The sequence below is a fragment of the Teleopsis dalmanni genome, chromosome 1 (assembly GCF_002237135.1).
Source record: "Teleopsis dalmanni isolate 2A chromosome 1, ASM223713v2, whole genome shotgun sequence".
Taxonomy (NCBI): Eukaryota; Metazoa; Arthropoda; class Insecta; order Diptera; family Diopsidae; genus Teleopsis; species Teleopsis dalmanni.
Genome location: NC_051846.1, coordinates 190,993,002 through 191,018,638, shown reverse-complemented (window position 1 = coordinate 191,018,638; position 25,637 = coordinate 190,993,002). Strand labels below are relative to the sequence as shown.

Below are 25,637 nucleotides of genomic sequence, written 5' to 3'. Positions count from 1 at the left end.
AAATGTTCAATGATTTGATTACTTAACGAATCCAGTAAAATGATTTATTTTAAAATAATTAAGTAGGTTAAATCATAATGGCTGTATAACTTATACACTATAACATTCCAACTAATTCCAAACTTATTATTTAAGTGTATCATAGGTCTTTCTAAGAATGTTCTTCTTAAAGCCTCCTAATGTCTTCTCATTGGGTATGGTCTTCCGCATCCTAAAACATGACAGACGTGTAAAAAAACTTCTACAACGTAATTTTTGCTTGTAAATAAACTGCTTTACTTCTTCTTATTTCTGCTTTAAGCCTTCTTAGCCATACGTAGCATCTACAGACTAAAGTGATTCTTCGCTGAAAGATTAGGTCGATAACATTTCACGTCAGTCCTCACATCAACAAACTCCAACAGTCTACAGCAAGACGGACATGATAACATTTTTACAACGTAATTTTTACCTGTAAAGAGAGGGCTTTAATTTTTTCCAGTGAAGAGAGGGTCTTATTTCTCAATTGCCTTCTTAGCCGTAAGTAACAGCTATAGGTTAAATTGATTCTTTGTTGAAACAGTCGACTGATAACATTTTACGTTACTTCTCACATAAACAAAATCTTTCAAAGTTTCGAATAGTTCGAATAGAAGATTTGCTTATCGACAGAAAGTAGACCAAGTAAAATAAAAATTAACCACAATTAACCACGCATCTTTCAATGGCCATTGAAACGTTCTTAAAATCCTGTTTAATAACTTGAGTTCTGTTTAGGTTATACCGGCGATCCCTAGTGGAACCACTTAGACCTATTGGCTCATTTTGTTTGAGTTCTACTTAAAATAGAGAAAGATTTTCTGGTATCAAAGACACATAATCCCAATCATAATAAAAACTGGATTCCATAAGTTAAAACTACATATTTAAAAATTATTTTTTCAAAAACATAATTTTAAACCAATAAAATCAATTGGACCATGAAGTAACAGCTTTAGCTGATTAGTTCCAAAACTTTATATAATCAAAAGCATTGCTTAATAACTTAAAATAATGCAAATAGTTTAAAAATAATATATATAATATTAAACTGTATACTGCTTTTAATTCTCTCGTTACTCGTATGACCGATAATTCTTCTTCTTGGTTACAACATTTATATTAATCATTTTAAACTTTTGTCTTATATATTCTTTATATATGAGATATTGAATTCCAATTTTTTTCTGCTGGGAGTCTGTATTATAGAAATTTTTCACCGAAAGACACGTTCAATTGCTTGTGTGGGTAGCAATAATTGCCTTTGAATACTTTGAACTGATAAGCATCGTTATTGATCACTATTTTTTTGCATTTTAATGATTTCATTGCTATTTTTTCAATAAATGACATCATAGAACTCAACGCAGGGGTGAAAAAGACTCCACAGATTATTTGTCAATTAGGACAATTGAAAGCCTATTAACCCATCAAATAGTTAAAAACGACTGAGTAATATTTGAGTTTTGTTATTTGTTTCACGATAAAAGATTATTAATAAGATTTTCCAAAGAAATATAAATAAATATGTATAAAGAATGTAACACATGAAATTATCAGACAAATTTTAAAAGAATGTGTTTAATTCAATTGATTTCAGTACAGATGCTATGTTAACTCATAAAGAATATATATTACCCAAAGGGTTAACACTTTTACCACTTAATGATATATGATATATTTCCTTTGCGATATCAAATATAAATGAAACAATTTTTTTTACTTGTCCAAAGAACGAAATATGCCTGTTTTGGTTTATGTTTTCTTTCCGACAAGAAAAATTGAAATTTATCTATTTTATTAAATACTCATGTCACCCAAAATTCTTCAGCATAGTATAAATACAACTATAGTTTGTAAAGGGCTAGCAACAAATAGAAGTGCACATATTCCTTGCGATAATCTAAAACAACTAATTGGTTTGTGTATAGAATAAATCCCTTTGTGTGTGAAATGAATTGGTTGGTGTATAGAATATAGCTATGTGTTTATGGAAAGAAAACACTAAAAACAGAATTAAAAAATAAACTCACAGGGTTTGTTATAAATAAATAACATATATTTTATTACAGCGAATGCCTACCAGCATAAAAAAGTACATTCAAAGAAATACAACAAGCGATAATCAAAAATACCTAATTGGTTTATGTGTAGAATACATATTATACATTTGTATTTATAGTGAATTGGCAAATATATACAAATATAGAAAACAGCTATGTATGTATAGAAAAAAAACTAAAGGGAGATTTTGTTATAAGTAAATAATATTTTTTTTTTTTGGTGATACAAACTTTAGTATAAATATATAGTTAATACCCTCCAACTTTAAAAAGTTAATTCTCACAGTGCTATCATAAATTTAAAGACTATTTTGAATATAATTCTCTACAAAAACAGAGATGTTGTATTATCAATTTTACCAGCTGTTTTCGCTAAATTGGTGTAAAACGAGTCTTTTTATTGTAGTTGAATTGTTTACATATTAAATAAGTTTAACAAACTTTTAATTTTCATAAATGGAAACAACTGATCAGTTAATTTTAGCCACTGGTGGCTATGATCACACAATTAAATTATGGCAAGCGCATACTGGAAATTGTGTGCGTACCATGCGATTTGTGGAAACTTCACAAGTAAATGCATTGGATCGTTCGCCGGACAAAACAAAACTAGCAGCGACAGGTTATCAGTGTATACGTCTTTATGACTTGGAATCAAATTGCACAGTACCAGTTATTAATTTTGAAGGTGTACAAAAAAATGTAACACGTTTGGGTTTTCAAGAAAATGGTAAATGGATTTTTACAGCCAGTGAAGACTACAGAGTACGCATTTGGGATATGCTTTCGGCGGCACCACATTGCACACGTATGTTTGATTGTCAGGCACCAGTGAATGCTGCTTGTTTACATCCAAATCAAGTTGAAATAGCGATGGGCTCACAAAATGGTGGCGTATATCTATGGGATGTGAAATCTGAAGCACATAAACAGTTGATACCAGAAGTTGACGCCGCTGTGCAAGATGTCGCAATATCACCAGATGGTAATTGGATGGCAGCAGTAAATAATAAAGGAAATTGTTATATATGGAGCTTGGTATCATCACCAAATCAGCAATTAAGCACTATACAACCAAAATTAAAAATTCCAGCACATAAACGTTATGTGTTACGTTGCAAATTTAGTCCGGATTCACGTTTGCTTGTAACCACATCTGGCGATGGCACCGCACATATATGGAAAACTGATGATTTTTCGTTATGGCAAGAGTTAGTTATCGAAAACTATTGGGTCTGGGATGCCGCTTTCAGTGCTGATTCCAAATATCTATTCACTGCCTCTTCAGATGGTATTGCACGCTTGTGGCGACTACAAAAGAAAAATCTCGAACGAAAATACACTGGTCACACTAAAGCCATAACAGCTTTGTCGTTTCGAGATGAAATCGTATCGGAATAGGTAGTGTAGAAATAAGCTAAAGTAACCTGGTCAAACTAAAGCCGTAATAGCTTTGTCGGAGTTTGGAGTTGAGATTGCAATTGAATAAGTAAATAAATACTACAAAAATGAAACTACTTTTAAAATATAATCTAAATTATACCATACATTTAATTTTTTAAAAATAAATAAAATAATATATAATACATTTCTTTATGACTAAACAAAATATAGTTCCATAAGTTGATAAAAATTTATTATAATTTTATATGATTGCACGAAATAAATATAAGAACCAAATTAACATTTAATTGTTTATTAAATTGTTTTTATTTATACAAAAAAAAAAAAAAACATGCAATAATGTAGTAACAGAGCTTTTGAGGGTTCAGTATTGTATTACACACTATGACCCTAAATCCTAATTTTATTTCTAAATATGAAGTAAATGTAATACTTGAAAATCTTTGACTGGAATTATAACAGAACTGCGGCAGTTCAATTAATAACAAAAGCATTTCTCTGTTGAATTATAATAAATTTCCTCTTAGAAATTCAGTAAATAAAAAAAATTGCACTTCGTGAAATGTTACTCGAACAACACTATGTCTTTTGCAACAATCGACTCTTTTACAGGATCAGGATCTTCATTTAGCTTGTAACCAAAAATGCAAGTCACATCCACTGGACTGCCAGTTGGATTTAATAATAGCATTACTTGTTTAATGGATGTTGGAGCAGAAGTATGTGAGCATGGCGGCATATCACAGCGTGTTGGTTCTAGCAAACGTACTTTGCAGGGCTATAAAAATAATACATTAATATATAAACATATAGGCTGGATATAAATATTTACGTGAAATATTACCTTTTTTACACTAGCTTCAAATTGAAAGTCTTTTACATCCATTTTTCCTAGATTTGTTACTGAAACAACAATTACACCGACATTTTTACTTGGACGATTCTTAGTGAAAAGTAATGTTATAATGATATTATCATCAGTTACTGTTAATATATGATCCTTAAAGGAAAGTAATACATCATCGAGCTCAATATTTATTTCAGACAAATAAATTAATTTGTTCACATTTTCTATATGCTTGGAAACTTCTTCGTTTTCTTCTTTATTTATATTTTCAGTGTTATTCTCCTGTTTTTCGGATTCAGTATTTATTATTTCTTCAACATCCAATTGATTGACACTTTCTTTACTTGGTGAAATCACTGAAATATTCTCTTTTATTTCTCGATTATCATTTGGAGAATTGTTGGCAGCATTAGGTATAATAGTTTTTTCCTTCACTAAATCATTTAGTGTAATTTTCTCCGGTTCTCTGAAATTAATAAAATATTTAAATAATTCAAAATTTTAACTATTGTTATAATCTGAATGTATTATAAGATGAATGCATAAATTAAGATGGTCTCAAAGAGAGAATTGCATGCAATTGGAGATAAGGTTTAGTTATGGTGTGGTTGTTACATATTTAGAGTATAGTTTAACAGATATAACCTACTAAATATGTCGATTTCTATTGTGTGCTCAAACTGCAGCTCTACCCGCTACACACACAAACCTAAGTTTAGTCGACTTCAGCAAACCTTAGTTGAAATGGTCAATTTTTTCCATCTTGATCCGGTTTGATTTTAATATAAGTCCCAATCCCAATCACCAATCCATTCCCTCCCACAATCTTACTTAACCATTACTCATTCACATCCTTATCCATGTATTTGTCGTGTAATTTCTTGAAGTTATCTGGTTTTTAGATTCTCACTACTACAACAACAGCATGTAGCTTACCCATGAGCCCTTTAATTTAATAGCATAAAATACTTCTTAAAACTGTGAATTCGATTATTTGTGCTTAAATACTCTTTAAAGAGCAAGAAACGATTGTATTATAAGACGAATGCATGGAATAGGATGGGGTGTTGGTGGGTGGTAAGCAGAAAAAAAAGAAAACTGCGTGAAATGGGAGAAAAATAATGATTATTTAGAGTGTAGGTCCGGTCTAGCTGAAATTAGTCTGCTTCAAAATAAAGCAACTGCGTTATTTGAATGGGGCTTACGACGAATTAAATACTTACTTCTTAAAACTGCCAATTCGTTTATCTGTGCTTAAATTTTCTTTGAAGAGATCTTCGCTTATCTTATCAATTTCGCGTAGTTCACGTAAAGCTGGTTTACTCAGCTTCTGTTCCATTTTTTTATCTGCTATATTCTCTTCTACTTTTACTGGTTCTAACAATTCCAAACTGCTAAATAAATCTTCGTAATTTTTTGCACTCTCTGTTGGTTTTTTATCGTCAAACAATTTAGCCCAATCATCGAAAACAGCAGACGTCGTTACTTTCATTTGTTCGGCTGATACTGTTTCAACCTTCTTTGCTGTTAATATTTCGATATCATTTGATTTATCTCCTAATAAGTCCGCAAGTAAATCGGTATGGCTAGAATTAGTTAAAGAGGATGCGGCAACTCCGTTCGAATTGCTCTCAACTGTCTCTGTTGGTTGATATTTAACAATATTTTTATATCTTTTCATTACAGCAATGAGTAAGTCATTAGTTTGCAGTGCCTCAGCTGGATTTGCACAAAAAAAAATTATTCAAATATAATTTGTTAATATTTGAAATATATTTACCTATAAGATCCTCTTCAGTTTTTTCAATTATTTCCGGTAGCTGACGCATTATCGGTTTATGTTTTTTACAATCCAAATAGAGTTCTTTTAACAAAATTAATGTATCTGCATCTTGATGATTATTTTTACTTTTCTCGTTTTCATAGTTATCTAATAATTGACTGAGTAACTCAACTAAATTATCAACTTCCTGTATTTGATTTTTTTGTTGCATAATTAAGTTTTTTCGGCGCGTTTCCTGTTTACATTAAAAATGTTTTAAAGGAACTGAAAGTAATATATTAACGCCTAACCCACCTGACTCACTCTACACTGTATCAACAAGTTGGCACGTTCGTAGTTTTTCGGATCTTTACTTCTAATTAAATTTACTAATTTCTCTTCATCTATCCCTAAGAGATTATCTTTTCTATTAAGAATTGTAGTTGTTTTTTCTGGTTCCGCGACATATTCTTTGGATAGCATTTCATAAACAGCACCAATTTTTTGTCGACTTGGATATTCTGTTGTCCAGAGCATTAAACATTTCATAATTCGTTGCTTTATTTCTGTCGGCGTTTCGGCTCCTTCATATTTTGGTGAGACCAAACGTATTAAATTATTCAAAAACACATTTTTACTCGTTTCATGTTGAAATTCATCTCCACACTTAGCCATACATTCTTCCAATAACTACATAAGTATACGCACAGAATTTTTGTTAAATATGCTGATAAGCAATTATATCTTTATATCGATGGCTTACCTCAATCGCTCTTGTCGCTTCCATAACATTACTGGAACGTACTTTAGACATCAATAACTCATGCGCTTTCTGTATAAGTTGGGAGTTGCTACGTAGTACCATACAGAACATTTGCACACTCAGCTCATCTACGGGTTCCTGCTCTGGATTGGTAGCACGTACTGTTTTATATGCAACAACAATATTTTAAATATGCAAGCATTGAAATGTTATTATATTTGAAACAATTACCCAGCATAATATCTAAAAGATTTTCATCCGTTGTCATTTTGCTACTTAATCCAAGTAATGTGTGTGAATCACAAACTTATAAAATATCTTCCTTCAGAAATATTGCACTTTATTATTGCTAACTTGACGTTTCTTTACTGTGCATTCACAATAGAATTGCAAATATATATGTATGTGAAAATTTCGACACAGCTGTCAAAATATTGACAATCTGGCACTGCGATGTAGACAAAAACTGAAAATTTTTCTCTTGTAAAAAGTGAAAAATTTCTTTGTGTAATTTTGTGTTTTTAATACTATCGAATGATGAATATTTAACAATTACACAATATAAGCTGAACAGTTTGTGGTTTTATTATGGGTGCGTTTTCAAGCAGAAACAATGCTGCTGTGGAGGAGGCGGATCAAATGACCAATCAAGCCTACAAATATCCACCAAGAGCTGGAAACTTTTTTGGTAGTCACTTTATAATGGGTGGAGAACGTTTTGATACACCACAACCTGAATCATATTTATTTGGTGAAAATGCTGACCTCAATTTTCTAGGTAATCGTCCAACAGCTTTTCCTTACCCACCACCACAAGCTAACGAGCCAACAAAAACATTGAAAAGTCTCATCAATATACGCAAGGAGTCCGTACGTTTTGTACGTGCGCCGCAAGAGAAAAAAATCGAATCTTTTACAGTAATCAGTACTGGTGAAGAGCAAATAGATGGTAATGTACTTTGTACTGGTGGAGGTGATGCGGACACAGTGAATAATTGTGGTTATAATATTGAGTTTACTTTTGATTCTGATGCTAAATGTGCAATAACCATTTATTATTTTTGTACCGAAGAAGAGAGTCCCAGTGGTGTAACACTTACGCCACGTGAAGGACTAACGTCTGAAACGTACCATTATGAGAAGGGCATAAATCAATTCTTTTCACAACCTGGACATATATTCAAACCACAACTTATACCCGAAGATGATTTAATTTATAATCCCACGAAAGAACAATATCCAGTTGCAATACATTGTGTAGTTGAGGAAGGCAATGAAGACTGCCGTCAGTCGCATACGACTATTTGTGTGATAGACCATCATCCAGAAAGTAGCAGTTATGTATTACGTGCACTTAAACAAAAAATTTTCGTCGATGGACTTTGTTATTTACTGCAAGAAATCTATGGCATTGAAAATAAGGTAAAGCTTTGTTTTAAAAAAGATGTGATTACATTATTTTTTTTTTATAAAATGCTATTATAATATATACATACTTATTAATAGCTTTATGACTAACTAAAAACATTTATTCATTTTCAGGCTGTCAATAAGAGTTCAATTGATGAGGAAATTGATGATCATGGCAGCGAATGTGTGATTTGTATGAGTGAAACCCGTGATACACTTATATTACCATGCCGTCATTTGTGTTTGTGCAACTCATGTGCTGATTCATTACGTTATCAGGCTAATAATTGTCCCATCTGTAGAGCACCTTTCCGAGCATTATTACAAATACGTGCTGTGCAGAAAGGTATTAGCTCACATATTGTATTGCATCAGAACACTCCAACATCGGCAGCTGGCGAACCAGCACCATGCGATCAACATGTTCCACCCGGCTACATTCCTGTGTCTTTAATTGAGGCATTAAATGGACCACCACAATACGTAGGTGGTAGAGCGAGGTAATTCGCAATTTATTAATGCCATCTTAATATATGTGTAAATAGTAAAGTAGAAAAATTTATTTATATAATTTAGCGCTAGAAATAGTTTAATTTAAATAGAATATTACGATGTAACAATTAGCCATTTGTTGTCCTTGGTTTTTTATCTCTGTTCCATCTCTATCTAAATCTATCATAGTTCAGACAGTCTAGTACATTCTTTTCTGCGTACTATTCTGAAGCTCCATGATTGTTCTAATTTGGATTCCTCAAAACACTAATATAGCAGGAAACAAACGCGCAAATAAGCTATTTTTTATTTGTCTGCTATTTCAATTTCAATATAACCATTTTTTGTGATAAACAACCAGATTATTAACATTTCTTTAGCAACCAGATCAATAGTTCGTCTGACTTAATTCATAGAAGTAGATCGAAAATATCTAAGATAATATCGATCCTAATGGTTCGCTAATCACGCTGATCTATATGACGACATGTAGGCAAGCTGAGCCTGCCCTGTCGAACATATCTACCGTTGCTTGAGGAGAAGACACCAGAACAACTGGTTTATCTATGTCCAGATTTATGCAAAATCAGGCTTAAGTTTTTGTGCGCTTTATTTATTAATTCACATAGCATTATTTTCAATATTCATATTGGCGAGATACTATCAATGCATCCATCTGGTTGTAATATACCCAACTTTCCACCCAAAATTATAAGGAATGTAAAGTCAAAACAGTTTTTTTTAACTAATTCAAAAGAATTCCATCCTCATCTATCTTCACCTACTTACCTACTATATTGTTTATCTCAGTTCTAACAGTCACCAGGTCTATATCCCTAAGCTACTCGTCTTTTCAGACGGCCAAGTATTCGCTCCTTTTAAAAGACTCTAACAAAGCGGGGCTACCTTTAAACTATTCAGAAGAACCAAGTGTTACTCCCAATAGCAGCTTAAAAAACAGACCAAGTATTCTTTTCAATGGTTACAAGTACTACATGCCAAAATTTCTAAAATGATAATCAGCTAAAAAAAATGTTACGTACTAATAACATTTAAATGTTATTTTTTTTTGTCAAATGTGACGCCTTTTATGACAAAAAGAAACTATTTATAGGTTGAAAGGTTTCAAATAGCAACCAAGAAACAACTACAATAATTTTAATTAATTTATTGAAATTTTTGCTTTTTTTTTTAATTACTGTTCGAACCTTTCTAATAAATTTTAAGTTTAATTTATTTGAAGCATAATTTTCTACCTCTTCTAAGCAAAGTTTTAAACATTATCTTTTTTTTTCAACTTAAAGATTAAGTCAAGCTGATATAACTGATGGAATGCAAAGTAGCATTTTGGGCGATAACCACAAAAGCACTTCTCCACCACACAAAACCAGCAGTCAACGCCGTTCGAAATCAAAGAAAAACGTCTCAACATCCACGAGTACTACGGAAGTGGGCACCTTAACTAATGCCAGTAAAACAGATGTGCCAAATGAAAATTCCACAACAGTAACAACACAGAAAAGCTCACCAACTATGGAGAAAAATGATAAATTAAGCACTCGCATAGTACAGGACAAGGTGCAATTTGTCAATGAGCGTCATAGCTTAAAATTGCCTAAGTCCAAACGCAATACCAATGGTAACAATAATACCACAAATCACGCTGAAACAGTCGAAGACGATGACAGCGAAAATGAAAAACTGTCTCCATTATTATCACCAAATAGTAAATGTAAGCCATTAACAACACAATTGGTAAAGAAACTAGCTATTGAAGATAGCCCAGAAGAGGATAATACAGTCGATACCACTGAATTGAAAAATCCAATTGCACTTAAAAAAAACTTACGTTCTGAATTAAGTGCAGCAAATACAACTAATAGTAGTGCTGGTGAGAGTATTGAAGCTGTTGCTATAAATGCAGAAGATTCCGATTATTATACACCGGAAGATACGCAAAATTCGATATTAAGTCCACTCTGTCCTGAGAGAAGTGTAAAAAGTAGTGATAAATTGGGTTGTTTAAAAGGTAATCCCGGCAGTTTCAAATCTAATAACAGTTTAGTAAAAAGGAGTTTGCATAAAAAGTCCACATCTGTTGGTAATATCGTTGGTCCAGGCAGTGTTGTCAGTGAATTGAAAACGAATGTTAGCTCATTACCAGGTAACTTTCTATATAAATTTATTAATATTTCTATAAATCAAATCTGATATGAAATCATCTTTTAGATATGCTTGACAGTCCAATCAGTGGTAATTCAGCTTCGACACGTAGCTCAAGTGATAGCTACTCATCCAGCTCATCTACCAAGCAACTGCTTAGTTCGAACACCACAACAGCAGCAGCTAATATTATAGTAGACGATAAGACAGCACTACAAAATGCTGTAAATGTTTAGTTTTATAATCCAATAGAGTTTTAATTTAATACTTCAATATTAACTTAATCAACAAAAAAAACTGTTTGTTTTAACTTCATTTCAATTAAAGTATACATGATTAGCTTGTAACCAACTGGTTGGGGTAACATTAAGTATATATGCAAATATGTTATAATATAAGTAATTTAGCTATTATTTACTTTACTTAAAATAAACAAATAATGTTAATCCATTAATATAACATTTGTGTGGGTTGTGTTTATTTATGATTAGTATTTCTAAATTTAATTGAAAAAAATACATATAATTTATTCTTGTTAGTTTCAATTCGTTCATTCATTTGCTAACTCTACGTCATTTCCATTTGATTGTTGATCACTGTTATTTGCCTGTTGATCATTGCCATTTAACTGTTGATCATTTCCATTTAACTGTTGATCACTGCCATTTGACTCTTGATCATTAGCATTTGGCTGTTGGTCATTCACATTTGACTGTTGTTGGTCATCAGTTTGTGAGGAAGTATCAACTTCATTATCACTTTCGCTCATAGTTTGTATGCCCCTGCTTGTAGTGAGATGACGTGTTGCAGTACGAGAGCGTAAGTTATGTATATATCCCAACATACGTATTAAAAAGGAGGCAGGAACTGTTATAGTATCTCTCGTTTGTTCCAGCATAACAGCATTTAGTTTCATTAACTATAAACAAAATAAAATATTATGTTTCAAAAATACTTTCAACATTTAACATTGAATTAAAAATCAATATAAAAATAAATCTTTAATTAATGTTATCGCGAAACGCATAAGTGGAAACCTACAGATGACCAAAACTTTTAGTAATTTTTCAAATATATATTGATATTAGTAGGCTATTATGATATATTCATATTATGTTAAGCCTTTTCCGCTGTCCGGCACATGCACGGCGTCGCCTTAAATTTTTGGGGGCTTTCTTTTTTGAGGATCTTGACGAACTTCGAGATCTCCCTCTGTGTAGCATTATAAGCTTTATTAAAGGTTCAAGATGGTTTTAGAGCATGGGTTCTAATAATACGGTATCACAATGGGCCTATAGGCCTAAGTGGATCCCCCTGGGTTCGCCGGTACAACCTAACCTAACCTAAGCCTTTTCCGAGTTAGTGCATCTGGGCACTTTTACTCTATGATAGCTGGGGGTATTCTGCAGAGTCCCGTCCATCTCATTGACTAATTTGAATATTCCTGACAATCTTCTTAATTATTCAATAATTGATCTATGATCTGCGTACCGCCTCGTGCGGTTAGTGATTACTTTGAGATTAGATAGTGCTAAGTATGGCAGCCTGTCGGTTTTCGAATATAGCTTCAGAGCTCTGTCCCTTATGTATTTTTTGACCGGATCTATTCTGAGGACTCTTAGCATGTCATTCGTGCGGATGTACCATGGTACTTTGAAGGGCCTTCGGAAAGCCTGACTTTGAGCAACTTGTAACTTTTGGATAGTAGAGTCGGCAGCTTTGCTATACGCGAAACACCCATAAAGTAATGCTGGTCTAATTATCTGGCTGTAGATCAGCTTTCTGTTCTTCACGCTAAGGTTGTTACTAAAAACATAACCCGATACTGACAAAATTATAAACATACACTGTTATGATATAGGGAATTATTAGCATATATATACATATTTTTAATCTCTTTCACTTTGATCAACTTTGCACACTAATGTAACCAAATAATCCACCATACGAACAATCACCAATAGTTTGATAGTTGATCGCACAGCTGCAGTGATTATGTCCACGTACTAGAACCATTCATTATAGACAAGAATATATTGCTGACTACATTTAACGAAGTCTTAAGATTCATAAGAAAGGGGCACTATTCAAGCGACTCAGAACACTCAGTAAATACATACAGGATTACAACTACAATGTCATTAAAAAAAGGGTTTCTCAAAGCGTTGTTTTTTTATATAATCTATGTGATAATAATCATTTATACTTACTTCTTCAGCTTCTTTTTCATCAAAATCGCTGTTCTCCAATACTGGTGCCCAAAGTTTAATGTCATAATCAATGCCAGAACTTGCCAAATATGGCATATGAGGATGAGGTTGTAAACAATTCACTACATGGTTATCGGCCTGCAATAATTTAACTAATTTACCAGTAAATCGATCCCATATAAATATGTGGCCACAATCAGATCCGGACATTATATAATTATCACCCCAAAAGTTTGCTTGTTTAATCATTGTGCGAGCATTACGATGACCCTTAAATGTCATAAGTAAATAATCGTAGTGTATATTTTCACTATGAGGACTTGAATCTTGACTTGAATTTAACTCTATATTTGATACTAAATTAGTATCGACATTCTTTGTTTCAGTTTCAGTATTTAGTTGTTCAGTATTCGTGGTACTGGTTTGATCATTTTCGCTGTCATGCGTACTTTGTGTTGATAAATTACTGTTACGCGATCCACTTCGTACACCAAATCTTACATTAGCAGAATCCATGCGCCAAGCAGCAGAAGTGGAAGGACCTACAAGTATATATAATACAAAAAATATCTAAGTTAAAAAAATTATTTACGCATAAATGTTAATTTACCTTCGGTCATTCCGGGAAGTATTGGAAATTGTTCATATGTTGGATCTGGTGGAAAGCCACCAATGGCAACTATGCCAGAGCGTAAACGATCATTCATTAAACGAGATATCACTTCAGTCATACGTGTCATAATAGAACCTTGTACTAACGGCCTAGATTGACCATACTCTATACGTGCAGTATTTTCATTTTCAGGTGCTGAACGCGGTCCAGTATCAGACCAATCTCCACGTAAACGCAGTCTTCGTTGTACATGTTGAGAATTTTTCGATTGGGGTTCATCGAAATTTTTCTGTCCTTTGGTATAGATTTCATGTATATTTCCACCACTGTTTTTCAAATCAAATAAATACAAATATTCGGAAGAGTAACTGGCAAGTAATTCACTTTCGTCTTGACTAAATTTAACGGAGGTTATGCGAAATTGACGTGTTGTCTTAAAGGGTATTGGATAAGCCTTAACGAATCGTGTATGATAGTCACTTGTAATGGGTGTATTTTCTTTAAAGTCAATTATTGAAAGAAATCGTCGATCGTAAAGGCGTACAACACCATCCGAACTTCCAACTGCTAAGTAGTTTTCACTAATCGGTGATAAATCAATTGAATTTACCGCAGTTTGATTAAAAACAAAGATATTCTCTTTGCAAGAACTTTTATGACACCTATGAAAGATAATTTAGAATTATTTACAAGATATTGGAAATAATATGTAATATGGATGTGGCGGAGATAACTAAATTATCTAGATGCCTAAACAAGTACAACATTTTTGGGCAAATATTTTGAAGTTCTTGTGACTAAAACTACCAAATCCACAAACACCTTTTGAGAAAGAACTTTACAATACGGCTTTTTTGATCTGTTGTTATTGTTGTTGTTGTGTTTCTTCAACGCAAAAGTTTTTGTGTCTGTTAATACTCATTCTATAAATAGCTTTTGAGAGAGATGAAGAGCTTTAGAGCTTTTTGAAGAGAGAGAACTTTATATAATATTGCGAACTTTAGTCAAAAATGTTTTTTCTTTTAATTCAATTTCTTCTTGGCCACATGATAATGTTAGGTTAGATTAAGTTAGAATAGCAGATTTGTGTACCAAACTCATTTAAGCAGAAATGAACCGTTGTGATACCATGTTGTATGATGTTGTATTACACATATATTATTAACTATTACTATTATAAAATAAGTTTCCTTTTAAATATCTATAAAAATAAGTTCATTTTAAATAGTTATTTTATCTGGGCACTATATGAGATGAGTCTATAACCTTATAATTTATAAACTCTATCTAATCTATTCTCTGTCTAATTCAGACAATGGATTCATGAAAAATATCTACGCAAGTTTTCTTTTGATTAATATAAACATTAATTGTCTTTCTTGAGACAAATACACGGATGAACGGGTAGACGGACATAGTTTAATAAGTGTATGGGTCTATATTTTAGTCTACAACGTGCCACTCGCCCTTTTCATTCGTATAAATTTCGAATATATGCCTTAACTGGTGACATTTCCCTCATGATGTCACCTAGCTGTTTTTTATGTCCTATGCACACACCAATTTGAGTCTAATTGATCTCCTTCCTATTGAGGTGGTAAGGTTTTTTCACCTTGACTCAGGTTAGCTACAATTAAAATCCTATCCATCCCTTATTCATTCTTGTTCCCAAACAATCCCTTTTTCTTTCATACTTGCTTTACCCAACCATATCACAACCAATGTGTTTGTATTTATTTTTATTTTAACTGCAATATAGACCACATGTTATCATAACAACAACATTCGTATTAAATCAAATTAGTAATAGCAATAGACATAAATTGATTAAAAACTTTTTTCATCTCAGTTATAGTTCAACGTATATATATCATTGTTTGGTTTTTTATAGTTCAAATATTCTATTTCAATGAACACCGAATTGTATTAACATATTGTACTAGTTCCAGTAGTAACCGAATCTAGATCCCGAAGGCACTCGTCAGTTACGATGAACAAGCGCCGCTCATCACTTCCTACTGTATCAAAACAACAACATATTAAAGCATAACATATATATGGAATGCTAGTCTGCTAAGCCGCAGACAGACATTAATAAATCTCCATCTTTATATATTGGTTCTTAACTACATTATCATTACTTGATAAACTGAATAAATCTCTACTTAAAATATAATGAAGTTTAAAAATTAAATGAAAATAATTGTCTGTATCATACCTTGAAATTAAACGTAAATCAAACATACGTACAGTACCATCTTCTCCACAACTAAAAAAACACCGAGGATCCGTACGTATTGGAAGAACATCATAAGCTGTACCACCTTTATGACAAGTGAACGAACACGAATTAATGTCATTAATATCCTCGTATACTGCAGTATTAGTCGTAGACGATCCTGCTAATTTAATTGTTGGTGATAATAATTCCGTAAGTAAAACTATTCCATCACCGGAACATGATAGGATGCCTTCGTTATTTGTTTGCGGTAGGAAACGTGCCGAAAATATATTCGCAGAGTGTAATGTTTTGTACTTTAGTTTCACCTGCTGTTTATATGGATCCGATATTACTAAAAATTGATCATCACTTCCGGATAGTAGATATTCACCCGTGTCATTCCAAATCACCGAGTTCACACAACCATCATGTACCCGCAATTTATACAGTAAACCTAAACGCTGTACATAATTCAAAGAATCTGTGGATTAGGAATACACATTAATTTAAGTATTCCCATAAAAAAAACAACTATAAATTACCTTTTGTACTACCTGTTAATTTTTCAATAGCCTTATCCGGTTTATAATAACTTAAGTGGCTAACTATATTAAACACCGACTTTTCGTTATGTTTGAACATTTTGAACTTCAAATATAGAACAAAAGAATCTCAATTAAAATGTATAGTTTTAATATGTAATTAGAATAATCTACAATAAAGATTATAGCTAGCAAATCTTAGTCTTGCTCCAACACCGTTATTTCTGTATCACGATAAACGAATTGATAATAGTTCAAATATAAGTCATTATAAGATGCTATTCTCTTTGAAAAAAAAACTATACTAATAAATATGGTTCATTTTATAAAAAAAAATGTTATACTCCTACTCTAGTAATAATTTCTTATTTATAGAAAACCATAAAAATATTTCTGTAGCATATTTTTCAGCTTAAAAATAAATACAAAATTTATTCTTTAAATGAAAAGAAGAAAAGAACTACTATTGCTTGATAACTTCTACAAATAGTTCATTCTATAAAGAAAATTTTATATTCCTACTCCGGCAATAATTTATAATTCATAGAAAAGCATAAAAATATATCAGTAGTATATTTTTCAGCTTAAAAATAAATAAAAATTTAATTGAATTATTTTATTTTTTATTTATTTGGTCTATAAGAAGAAATCTTTCACATTTTTTTTTTCACATAACATATAAATTCCTGATTCTGTAAAATGTCACCTGAAATACATTTACACATAAATGTAGTGCAATAAAAGGAAGTAAACTATTTTTATTTATACTTACTGGAATAACAAAATAAGAAGATACGCCTAATATAAAATCAGGCTGGTTGCCATTATGAGGATTGGCTTAGCCATGGGTACTAAGAGCAATAGATCATAGTTTTGATATAAGTAATAGTATTTCGAGCAAGTTATTAACGCTTTGTACTATACTATTCAGGTTGGGTTATAGTCTATTATGATATGTATAGATTATACCAGAAATTTTCATGTTTGTTTTAGGAACTAATGTCTTCAGCGTATGAAATAATTATCTTATAATTCATAAAAATATTCTCTGTATATCTAGATTGATTGAAGCTTGATTGTATATATGCTAGAAAATTGAAGCTCCTTTTCAATCATACCTGCCGCAATTGTGGAGAAGACAATAAAAGTGCCTTCCATCTGCTTTGTTTGTATCCGGCAAATGCGCGGTGCTGGCTTACCACTTCAGGTTTGAGGATTTTGATCAACTCGAGGAACACAGCTTATAAGTAGTCAGGGCGTATTTACTAGATATCATGGCGCATAAGTTGAATTAAACAGGATAATTTTTAGGAAAGCCGGATGCAAGGTCTATCATTCCGTTTCAGTCTATCATAGTCCGTTTCAGAGGAATTTGTCATATTAGAGGTCTAGCCAGCGGCTTTACATAGTTTGCAATATTTGAAACACGTTTCTGCCTTATTCTCTCGAACGAATTTATTTAATAAAGAGGAACGCACAATAATTGGAGTTAATTTCTTTATGTGATAGTTCATAGCCCAACAATAAATGCTTCAGCGAAAAAGTTGTTTGAAGCAACAGCTGAAGAAGGAGTAGTTGTAGACCGTGTCTTCTCTACTCTACGATGGAATGGTCAAGTTAAGGGAGCGAATTTGATGTACGAGATGGAGAATTCGTACAGCAGCAGAGTCACTTGGTTAGGAGTGAAGAAGACAATAAAAGTGCCTCCCATCTGCTTTGTTTGTATTCGGCAAATGGGCAGCGCTGCCTTACTTTAGGAGCTTTCAGGTTTGAGGATTTTGATCAGCTCGAGGAACACAGCTTATAAGTAGTCAGGGCGTATTTACTAGATATCATGGCGCATAAGTTGAATTAAACAGGATAATTTTTAGGAAAGCCGGATGCAAGGTCTATCATTCCGTTTCAGTCTATCATAGTCCGTTTCAGAGGAATTTGTCATATTAGAGGTCTAGCCAGCGGCTTTACATAGTTTGCAATATTTGAAACACGTTTCTGCCTTATTCTCTCGAACGAATTTATTTAATAAAGAGGAACGCACAATAATTGGAGTTAATTTCTTTATGTGATAGTTCATAGCCCAACAATAAATGCTTCAGCGAAAAAGTTGTTTGAAGCAACAGCTGAAGAAGGAGTAGTTGTAGACCGTGTCTTCTCTACTCTACGATGGAATGGTCAAGTTAAGGGAGCGAATTTGATGTACGAGATGGAGAATTCGTACAGCAGCAGAGTCACTTGGTTAGGAGTGCTGCACCGAACCGAAACCCGATAACACAAAAAAAGTAGACTTTGTTTACACAATGACTTTACGAAGAACAGTATAAAAGTGGTGAAATATATGTGGAGTGATAATCATAGCCATATATGATTACTTTGCTAAGTAGAAGCATATAGAATTTCTGAACGAACTCTACAGCTATTAAAATTCAAATTCGATTTCTACAGCTCTTATCTTCCGCATCACTACCAGCTTTTGAAGTAGTTATTGACTGCTCCAATTATTTAATATATAGTTCTTAATAACAATAGGCCTACAGGCCTCAGTGTATCCTTTAGGATCTCCTGTATAATCTACCTATCTATATATAGACCTTAGTAGCCATGACCTTAAGATGCAATATTGTTTGTAAAAATAAAAAAATCTTGATCTTAATAAAAAATAAAAATCAAATAGATGCAATATAAAATAAATATTATTTAAGTATTGATTATAAAATAGATAATAACTAATTCACATGCTGTGAAATATAAATAATAAAAATCTATTGTTCTAAATATGATTAAAGCTAATAAAAAATATACATTTAAAAAGATATTTAAAAATTTTTAGGAATAATAATATGTCTTAATTAATAAATAATAAAATTTCATTGTTGTAATTTATTTCTGTTCAAAAATAACTTTTTATTAAAACAATAGTTTCTATAAAAAAATATGCTTTATTTCGTCATAATGACTATAAAAAAAAAATGAAATTTAATAACAATATATGGTATAATTTTCTAGATTTTTACTTACTTTTCGCCATACTTTTTTCAGAGAGAATATATGATTTCTTAAACAGTGAAATTCCTCATAACGGACAGTTCTTTTAACCCGACAGCTTCAATAGCTGAACAAATTTTGTAGACATAGTTCTTTCATTATTTTTTTCATACAAACATCATTCCAATAACCGGATGCTTTAATAACATGACGCGGACACTACATTTCAAATCATTTTGATCAAAAAATCTCTCATAAACGGACAAAATTCATAAAAATACCGATTAATTAAAATGATTAATTTTAGTCAGCAATGATTGATTAAATATAATTTATAATTTATAAATTACTTCGATCAAAATAGCCCAGAAAAAGCGATTTTCTATCACGCATTGCCTGACAAAACCCTCGCTCTTAAATCCAAAAAATGCATCGGCAGTAAATTTTGGAGAGAAATCTCACAATTTAGTTTTGTGCAAACATGGTTAAAGATATATATAGCTACTTTTAGTTATAAGTAAAACGCCCGCCCTCAAGCAGCTCGATATCCTCAAGCAATATCACGGAACTACCAGTGGATTGGAAATCTAATAAAAAAGCATGAATGACTCGAGAAGTAAGGAATGAATGGCTGCAGCAGTTCAATAAGAAAATGAGCGTTCAGAATCGAAAAGTTCTTTTGTTTTTGGATAATACATCATCTCATCACAGGGAATTAAACTTAACTTATATAGTCACATATTGACATTGATTTCTAAGTGGGTGCATTGGGCCGGGAACTTTAAAGCGATCTTTACATGTGATTTCTACAGCGATTATGCGGGAGAGATCTGACAGCTTCTCGCTCTCACGCTCTCGATCTCACGACCGCTGGATAAGTATAAAGCACATGTAAGGTGAGCTTTTAAGAAACTTTGAGCCTTGGTTTAACATCAGTTTAAATAAAAAATTTAATGAATTGAATTATAAAAATAAATTAAAATACAAACTATATAAATATTGTGTTTTTGCTGTCAAACACAACGACAGCAAGCCAAGCCCTTAATCAAGGGGCAATCCAATTTATTTAAATTTTTAATAGGATCTTACTTCTAAGACACTTGCTACGTAAAATTAACACTACAAGGTCAACCTTAGAGCTGTCCAATCAATTAAAAATTGCTTCTGTATTGCAGGCTTTTCAAAAATTTATGAAAGTCTTATAGATTTTGATCCCGAAGATGGAGTGTCATCGCAATCTATGCTAAATTTAAAGGACTCGATTTGGCAACTGATCTTGACGGTTTTCTCCGAATAGACAGAAATATCTGCATTGAAGACAATATTAAAATTCAATTTAAAGAATTAAGCGATATTATGGTCATAAGTTCAGCAGAAAAATTTAATGAAGAAATAAGTGAGCCCATAACATTGTACTATTTTTATTATTTAAAATAGGCTATTTGTGCACCCCGACCTAAAAGATCTATTGTGCGCCACATCGTACTATAAGAAGTTAAAACTTCACCTTCATTCAAAATATCCTTAGTTGCAATTTAAACATAATATTTTGTGCTTCCACCCATAAGCTGACCTCTCCGATAACCGGACAAAAACACTACATCCGAGTGAGTCTTCGATTATGAGAAATTTCACTGTATTTAGTTTTTAACATTACTGTACTTTTATTTGAAAAGAAAGGGAACATTCTCATTTCTGACTTTAGTGAGCTTTTACTTAAAGAGTACAGGAAGGAACAAACCTATAGCTACACCAATGCCAGCAGTAATTTTGTATCTACTTTAATTGTCTTCAGTTTATGTTAATTAGTTAGTTGTGGTGGAGGGAAGAACGAGTACTCCGCAGTTAGCTAAAAAAAATCCGTTTTAAACTCACAAAACCTCGTAATAGTGGGTAATAGATAAGAAGGTGATGCTATAACCAGCCAGGGACATTTATGAAGGCAAGAATTTGATCAATGCTCATGCTAGAGATATCGCCGATTGAGTTGAAGAGGGGAGCCCCAGTAACTTAAGCCTAGTTCTGGCGAAACTTGGACATAGATACATCTGGTGTTCTGATGTCCTTTCTTCGAGAACTGGCAGACTCGCATTGCAGGAGATACCACAGGGTAAGCCAAGTCTAGCTGTATGCCATACATGGCCTCTGTTTATACTTTGTAATAAACTCGTCTAGTGGTGAAGCAAAAAGACTATATACTCTAGAACTGAATACATCATCATCCGTGACTATACCTAAAACCTAAGCTTTTTTGTTTGCCCTCTTTTTCTGCTGGTTCCTAAGTCGTACTCATAAATCTTAAAAGGTACTCTCATATCCGGCATTGTTATCACATGTCCAACCTATCTCATACTCTGCAGAACTGAATACATAAAGCCAAAAATATTTGATGGCCCCGAAATTTTTTGATTGCTCCCTCGTATTATTTTAAATTTTAAATGTTGCTTTCATGTTTACTTCTTTTTTAGTAGTAAATTATTTTTAAACTAAAACATAAATATTAAGATAAGCAAAAATAAAACAAAAATAACAAAAGCCCCAAACTTATCAAAATTTTAATTAAAAAAAAAAACTATTTTTTAAAGCTTCGCACCATGACAACAACAAAAAACGGATATAAAAATTTTTATTATAAAATTTATTAATTTTTAAATAATAAATAATGAAATTTGATTGAAGGCTTCGCAGCAAAAGACAAACAAATCAATACAGAAAGCAACACAGGAAAAAAGAACAAACGATGGCAATGGGGAACCCGAAATTTATTGTGCCTGCCACAAAAGGAAATTGCGTTATCCAAAATAAATAAAAAAAAAAAACTTTCATATTTTTTCGCACTTATGAAATTTGTTAGAAGCAAAAACAAATTTATTGCACTGACTTACTTTTTTTCTTGGATTCCTTTTGTTTCTATGACACTACCATTATTATAAGAACTTTTTTTCACTACATTGAATCTTATTTTACTATATTTTTCGATTTTGTATTTATAATAAATAAGTGCAAGATGCCGCAGTTTAAAAAGAATTCAACACCACACGACTTCTTCCCACAAGCACCGCACCGACGTACGTAGCGCGCTTACTCTTCGTGTGTCACTGATTCCCGTCTCAGTAAGATTAAACACGGCTGTTAGCGATGCATCAAATTTATATATAAAAACATAAAAAAACCAATTAAAAGCACTGCAATGAGCAATCAGCTGATTTTGGCAATACCCTGTTTACATTGCTTTTGATTCCGTACGTTTTGTTATTGTTTTTCTTCACATGCAAGTATTTACGAAACGCAAAAAAGTATGCTACAAATGGAAAGTACGTTTAGACGGAACTTCTTGCTAACAAATTTTGATTCAAATTATTAATATACGCCAATATTTTTTTGTAAACACAGAGCCAACTTCATAAATAATTTAATATCTCATGGTATTGAAACTTATACTATATTTACAATATCAAAAATTTTGAGTAAACAAACAAAGAATGGTTAATAACATGTTTTCATTTGTTTCATTTAATCAGTTTTGTTCATTATGGCCGCTAATGAGAATTATAGCACATTGACACTATCTCATTTAGGCGGCTTTGCTCATTAATGTCGCTAATAAGGATAACAGCACATTTATACTGTTTACTTTAGTTGATTTTGCTCATTAAAGCCGCTAATGTGGACGATTTACCATAGCTTTCATATAAATGAGCTCATTATAAATATATTAATTAATTTAACATGAAAAATGTCGTCTGCAAACCTTAAAAATAAATTTTTAACAAGGGAAATTACCAATAATTGAAATATTTTTCATATGCTTTATATGTATGTAAAATGTAAATAAGCAAACAATTTCACAAATGGAAACCAAATTTTAAACCGTGTGCAAAATCGAGTTGAAATTTACCTCAATTGAAATTTTCTTACGGATTTTTTGCACTGCTCTTATGTAAATATTTATTTATTTATTTATTGCACTTATTTATTATGTTTGGTTAAAAGTTTCAAATTAATTTATTTATATATTAAATATCTCATAAAATATTCACAATGGTAACACCTAATTTTTATCCAATTTACCCTACTCGAAATTCTGGTAAATACCAACATTCGCTTTCGTACCCACATAATTTACTATTTCCCTCAATTTACTCGAACACGCACATAGCCTGAAATGGAATTTCAAGATTTGACCTTTACAATCTAATGGCTGAAATTTGTCAGAATGCCTTCCATCAACCGGAAATAATGGTATTAACAGTAAATAAAAATCTAAATGACGTTATTACCACAAATGTTAAACTGTTCAATATATTATTTATTAAGTTTGACACTGGAACACCAAATATTGTGTTAAATGAATAACCTATGACTGTGAATGGTGTGAAACTAGTATATAGTAGATTTAACATTTTTATTTCCCATTTAAAGCGCATTATCTATTGCAAAGTAGTACGCGACCGCGACTGTCAATCTCGCTTGTTTACGAATTGTGTAAAGAAAAATGATGAAAACATGAAAAGCTAAATATAAATACATAAAATAATATTTAAATTGTGAAAACGTTCATTTCCAATTAACACAATGAGTTGTAACTATGCTGAAGGCTTGAGTCCGTACCACAATAAGGGTATACTGGGCTTACCAGAGGTAAAATTAAACACATTTTTATAAATATTTTAATTAATTTATTTTATTTTAATTAAAAATTGTGTATATAGCGTTTCGATAGCGATGAAGAATTGGAAAAAAAATGTTTGAGGCTAGTGGATATATTGGAGACAGCCAAATATGTGGTGATACATACTGGAGCAGGCATAAGCACAAGTGCTGGTATACCAGATTTTAGGTAAAGATTTTGTAAATTTTAAGTAAAGAAAAATTGGCTTAAACTTTATTTTTGCAGAGGTCCAAATGGTGTCTGGACGTTAGAGGAAAGGGGTGAAAAACCCAACATCAATATATCATTCAATGATGCGGCTCCTACTAAAACGCATATGGCATTGCGAGCACTAGTAGAGCGCGGTTATGTCAAATATATTGTTAGTCAAAATATAGATGGTTTACATTTAAAATCTGGTCTGGCACGTAAATATTTAGCCGAACTACATGGTAATATGTTTGTAGAACAGTGTAACAAATGTCTCCGACAATTTGTGCGCACAAGTGCAGCTCCAACAGTTGGTAAAAAACCATGCGGCGGTAACTGTCGCGCAGGAGCAAATAAAGAGCGTGCATGTCGTGGTGGCTTGTTAATAGATAATATTTTAGACTGGGAACATGATCTTCCAGAAAATGATCTTGATATGGCACATATGCATTCAACGTAAGTAATATTTTTTATATAAAATTTTTGTATTTTAATTATGTTAATTACATTTTCACGCCTTAAAGTTTAGCAGATGTGAACATCACTTTAGGCACAACACTGCAAATCATACCTAGCGGAAATTTGCCATTAAAAAATAAGAAACATGGTGGAAAATTGGTGATATGTAACTTACAACCAACTAAACACGTAAGTAGAATATTTTATTTGGGTTTAATCACTACTTTATAACATTTAAATTCTATTTTTGTTTTTCTTTTTAAATAGGACAAAAAGGCTGACTTTACAGTTTCTGCTTATGTTGATAAAATCTTGAGTAAAGTCTGTAAACGTTTAGGTATTGAAATACCAGACTACAATCCAACAGAAGATCCCACAAAGACAGCAAATAGTCCGCCTATGGACTGGACAGTGCCTATCCAGTCGGTGAAAGATTTGGAAAAATCTTACAATGCAAAAGTAAAAGCAGCTGCAAATCTGCGTAAAATTGGCAAAAATAAGTTTACGTTTTTCGATGAGAAAAAAAATATGCCAACGAAAAAACAAAAAATTAAACATGAAATCCAAAACGCTGACGCTGACTAAATATTAACTTTAAAATACTTAGTATAATCTAGCTTTTAATTAAAATTTAAATAAATTTGCTCTCATAGTTTTACTTAAAAACTTACTTTATTATTTGATGCTATTAATTTAATTTATAAAATAAATTTATAACTATTATGAAATTAGTAAGTTATAATACATAATTTTTTTAACATTAACAACTAGATGTAAAATAAAAATATGATTTTAAATCAATAAAACAAATATTCCAATCTTTATAG

At 31.9% G+C, this 25,637-nt stretch overlaps 5 protein-coding genes across 5 annotated transcripts; 3 read left to right on the top strand and 2 right to left on the bottom strand.

The window, feature by feature from the left end:
• Positions 1-2,456: 2,456 nt before the first annotated feature.
• LOC119672774 (protein LST8 homolog) lies at positions 2,457-3,525 on the top strand. Its single transcript, XM_038083912.1, has one exon. It carries the CDS (start codon positions 2,538-2,540, stop codon positions 3,480-3,482), a length of 945 nt encoding a protein of 314 aa, XP_037939840.1. The 5' UTR covers positions 2,457-2,537; the 3' UTR covers positions 3,483-3,525.
• Positions 3,526-3,800: 275 nt separating this feature from the next.
• On the bottom strand, positions 3,801-7,224 carry LOC119670942 (ADP-ribosylation factor-binding protein GGA1). The gene is made up of 7 exons (XM_038081399.1): positions 7,089-7,224; positions 6,858-7,018; positions 6,410-6,784; positions 6,113-6,350; positions 5,556-6,051; positions 4,330-4,798; positions 3,801-4,263 (listed from the first exon to the last, which is right to left on the bottom strand). The coding sequence occupies exons 1-7, from the start codon at positions 7,123-7,125 to the stop codon at positions 4,051-4,053; spliced, it is 1,989 nt and encodes a 662-aa protein (XP_037937327.1). The 5' UTR covers positions 7,126-7,224; the 3' UTR covers positions 3,801-4,050.
• A 129-nt stretch (positions 7,225-7,353) lies between these two features.
• Positions 7,354-11,219, top strand: LOC119670941 (E3 ubiquitin ligase Rnf157). The gene is made up of 4 exons (XM_038081398.1): positions 7,354-8,279; positions 8,400-8,767; positions 10,064-10,923; positions 10,989-11,219. The coding sequence occupies exons 1-4, from the start codon at positions 7,446-7,448 to the stop codon at positions 11,156-11,158; spliced, it is 2,232 nt and encodes a 743-aa protein (XP_037937326.1). The 5' UTR covers positions 7,354-7,445; the 3' UTR covers positions 11,159-11,219.
• A 165-nt stretch (positions 11,220-11,384) lies between these two features.
• Positions 11,385-22,870, bottom strand: LOC119670940 (DDB1- and CUL4-associated factor 6-like). The gene is made up of 7 exons (XM_038081397.1): positions 22,709-22,870; positions 22,376-22,619; positions 16,509-16,614; positions 15,964-16,447; positions 13,743-14,407; positions 13,133-13,674; positions 11,385-11,841 (listed from the first exon to the last, which is right to left on the bottom strand). The coding sequence occupies exons 3-7, from the start codon at positions 16,606-16,608 to the stop codon at positions 11,473-11,475; spliced, it is 2,160 nt and encodes a 719-aa protein (XP_037937325.1). The 5' UTR covers positions 16,609-16,614; positions 22,376-22,619; positions 22,709-22,870; the 3' UTR covers positions 11,385-11,472.
• A 1,118-nt stretch (positions 22,871-23,988) lies between these two features.
• Positions 23,989-25,445, top strand: LOC119672766 (NAD-dependent protein deacetylase Sirt6). The gene is made up of 5 exons (XM_038083898.1): positions 23,989-24,131; positions 24,203-24,330; positions 24,388-24,807; positions 24,876-24,999; positions 25,078-25,445. Exons 1-5 carry the CDS (start codon positions 24,066-24,068, stop codon positions 25,393-25,395), a joined length of 1,056 nt encoding a protein of 351 aa, XP_037939826.1. The 5' UTR covers positions 23,989-24,065; the 3' UTR covers positions 25,396-25,445.
• Positions 25,446-25,637: the final 192 nt, after the last annotated feature.

Coding starts and splice junctions, on each gene's coding strand:
- LOC119670941 (XM_038081398.1), top strand. CDS start 7,446: ATGGGTGCGTTTTCAAGCAGAAACAATGCTGCTGTGGAGGAGGCGGAT. Junction 8,768..10,063: donor TACGTAGGTGGTAGAGCGAG/GTAATTCGCAAT, acceptor TTCAACTTAAAG/ATTAAGTCAAGCTGATATAA. Junction 10,924..10,988: donor GAATGTTAGCTCATTACCAG/GTAACTTTCTAT, acceptor ATCATCTTTTAG/ATATGCTTGACAGTCCAATC.
- LOC119672774 (XM_038083912.1), top strand. CDS start 2,538: ATGGAAACAACTGATCAGTTAATTTTAGCCACTGGTGGCTATGATCAC.
- LOC119672766 (XM_038083898.1), top strand. CDS start 24,066: ATGAGTTGTAACTATGCTGAAGGCTTGAGTCCGTACCACAATAAGGGT. Junction 24,808..24,875: donor ATGGCACATATGCATTCAAC/GTAAGTAATATT, acceptor CACGCCTTAAAG/TTTAGCAGATGTGAACATCA. Junction 25,000..25,077: donor ACTTACAACCAACTAAACAC/GTAAGTAGAATA, acceptor CTTTTTAAATAG/GACAAAAAGGCTGACTTTAC.
- LOC119670942 (XM_038081399.1), bottom strand. CDS start 7,125: ATGACAACGGATGAAAATCTTTTAGATATTATGCTGG. Junction 6,785..6,857: donor AAGCGACAAGAGCGATTGAG/GTAAGCCATCGA, acceptor ATACTTATGTAG/TTATTGGAAGAATGTATGGC. Junction 6,052..6,112: donor AACTGAAGAGGATCTTATAG/GTAAATATATTT, acceptor GTGCAAATCCAG/CTGAGGCACTGCAAACTAAT.
- LOC119670940 (XM_038081397.1), bottom strand. CDS start 16,608: ATGTTCAAACATAACGAAAAGTCGGTGTTTAATATAGTTAGCCACTTA. Junction 16,448..16,508: donor ATTAACAGGTAGTACAAAAG/GTAATTTATAGT, acceptor CCTAATCCACAG/ATTCTTTGAATTATGTACAG. Junction 11,842..13,132: donor ATGAAAAAGAAGCTGAAGAA/GTAAGTATAAAT, acceptor TTTTGTTTATAG/TTAATGAAACTAAATGCTGT.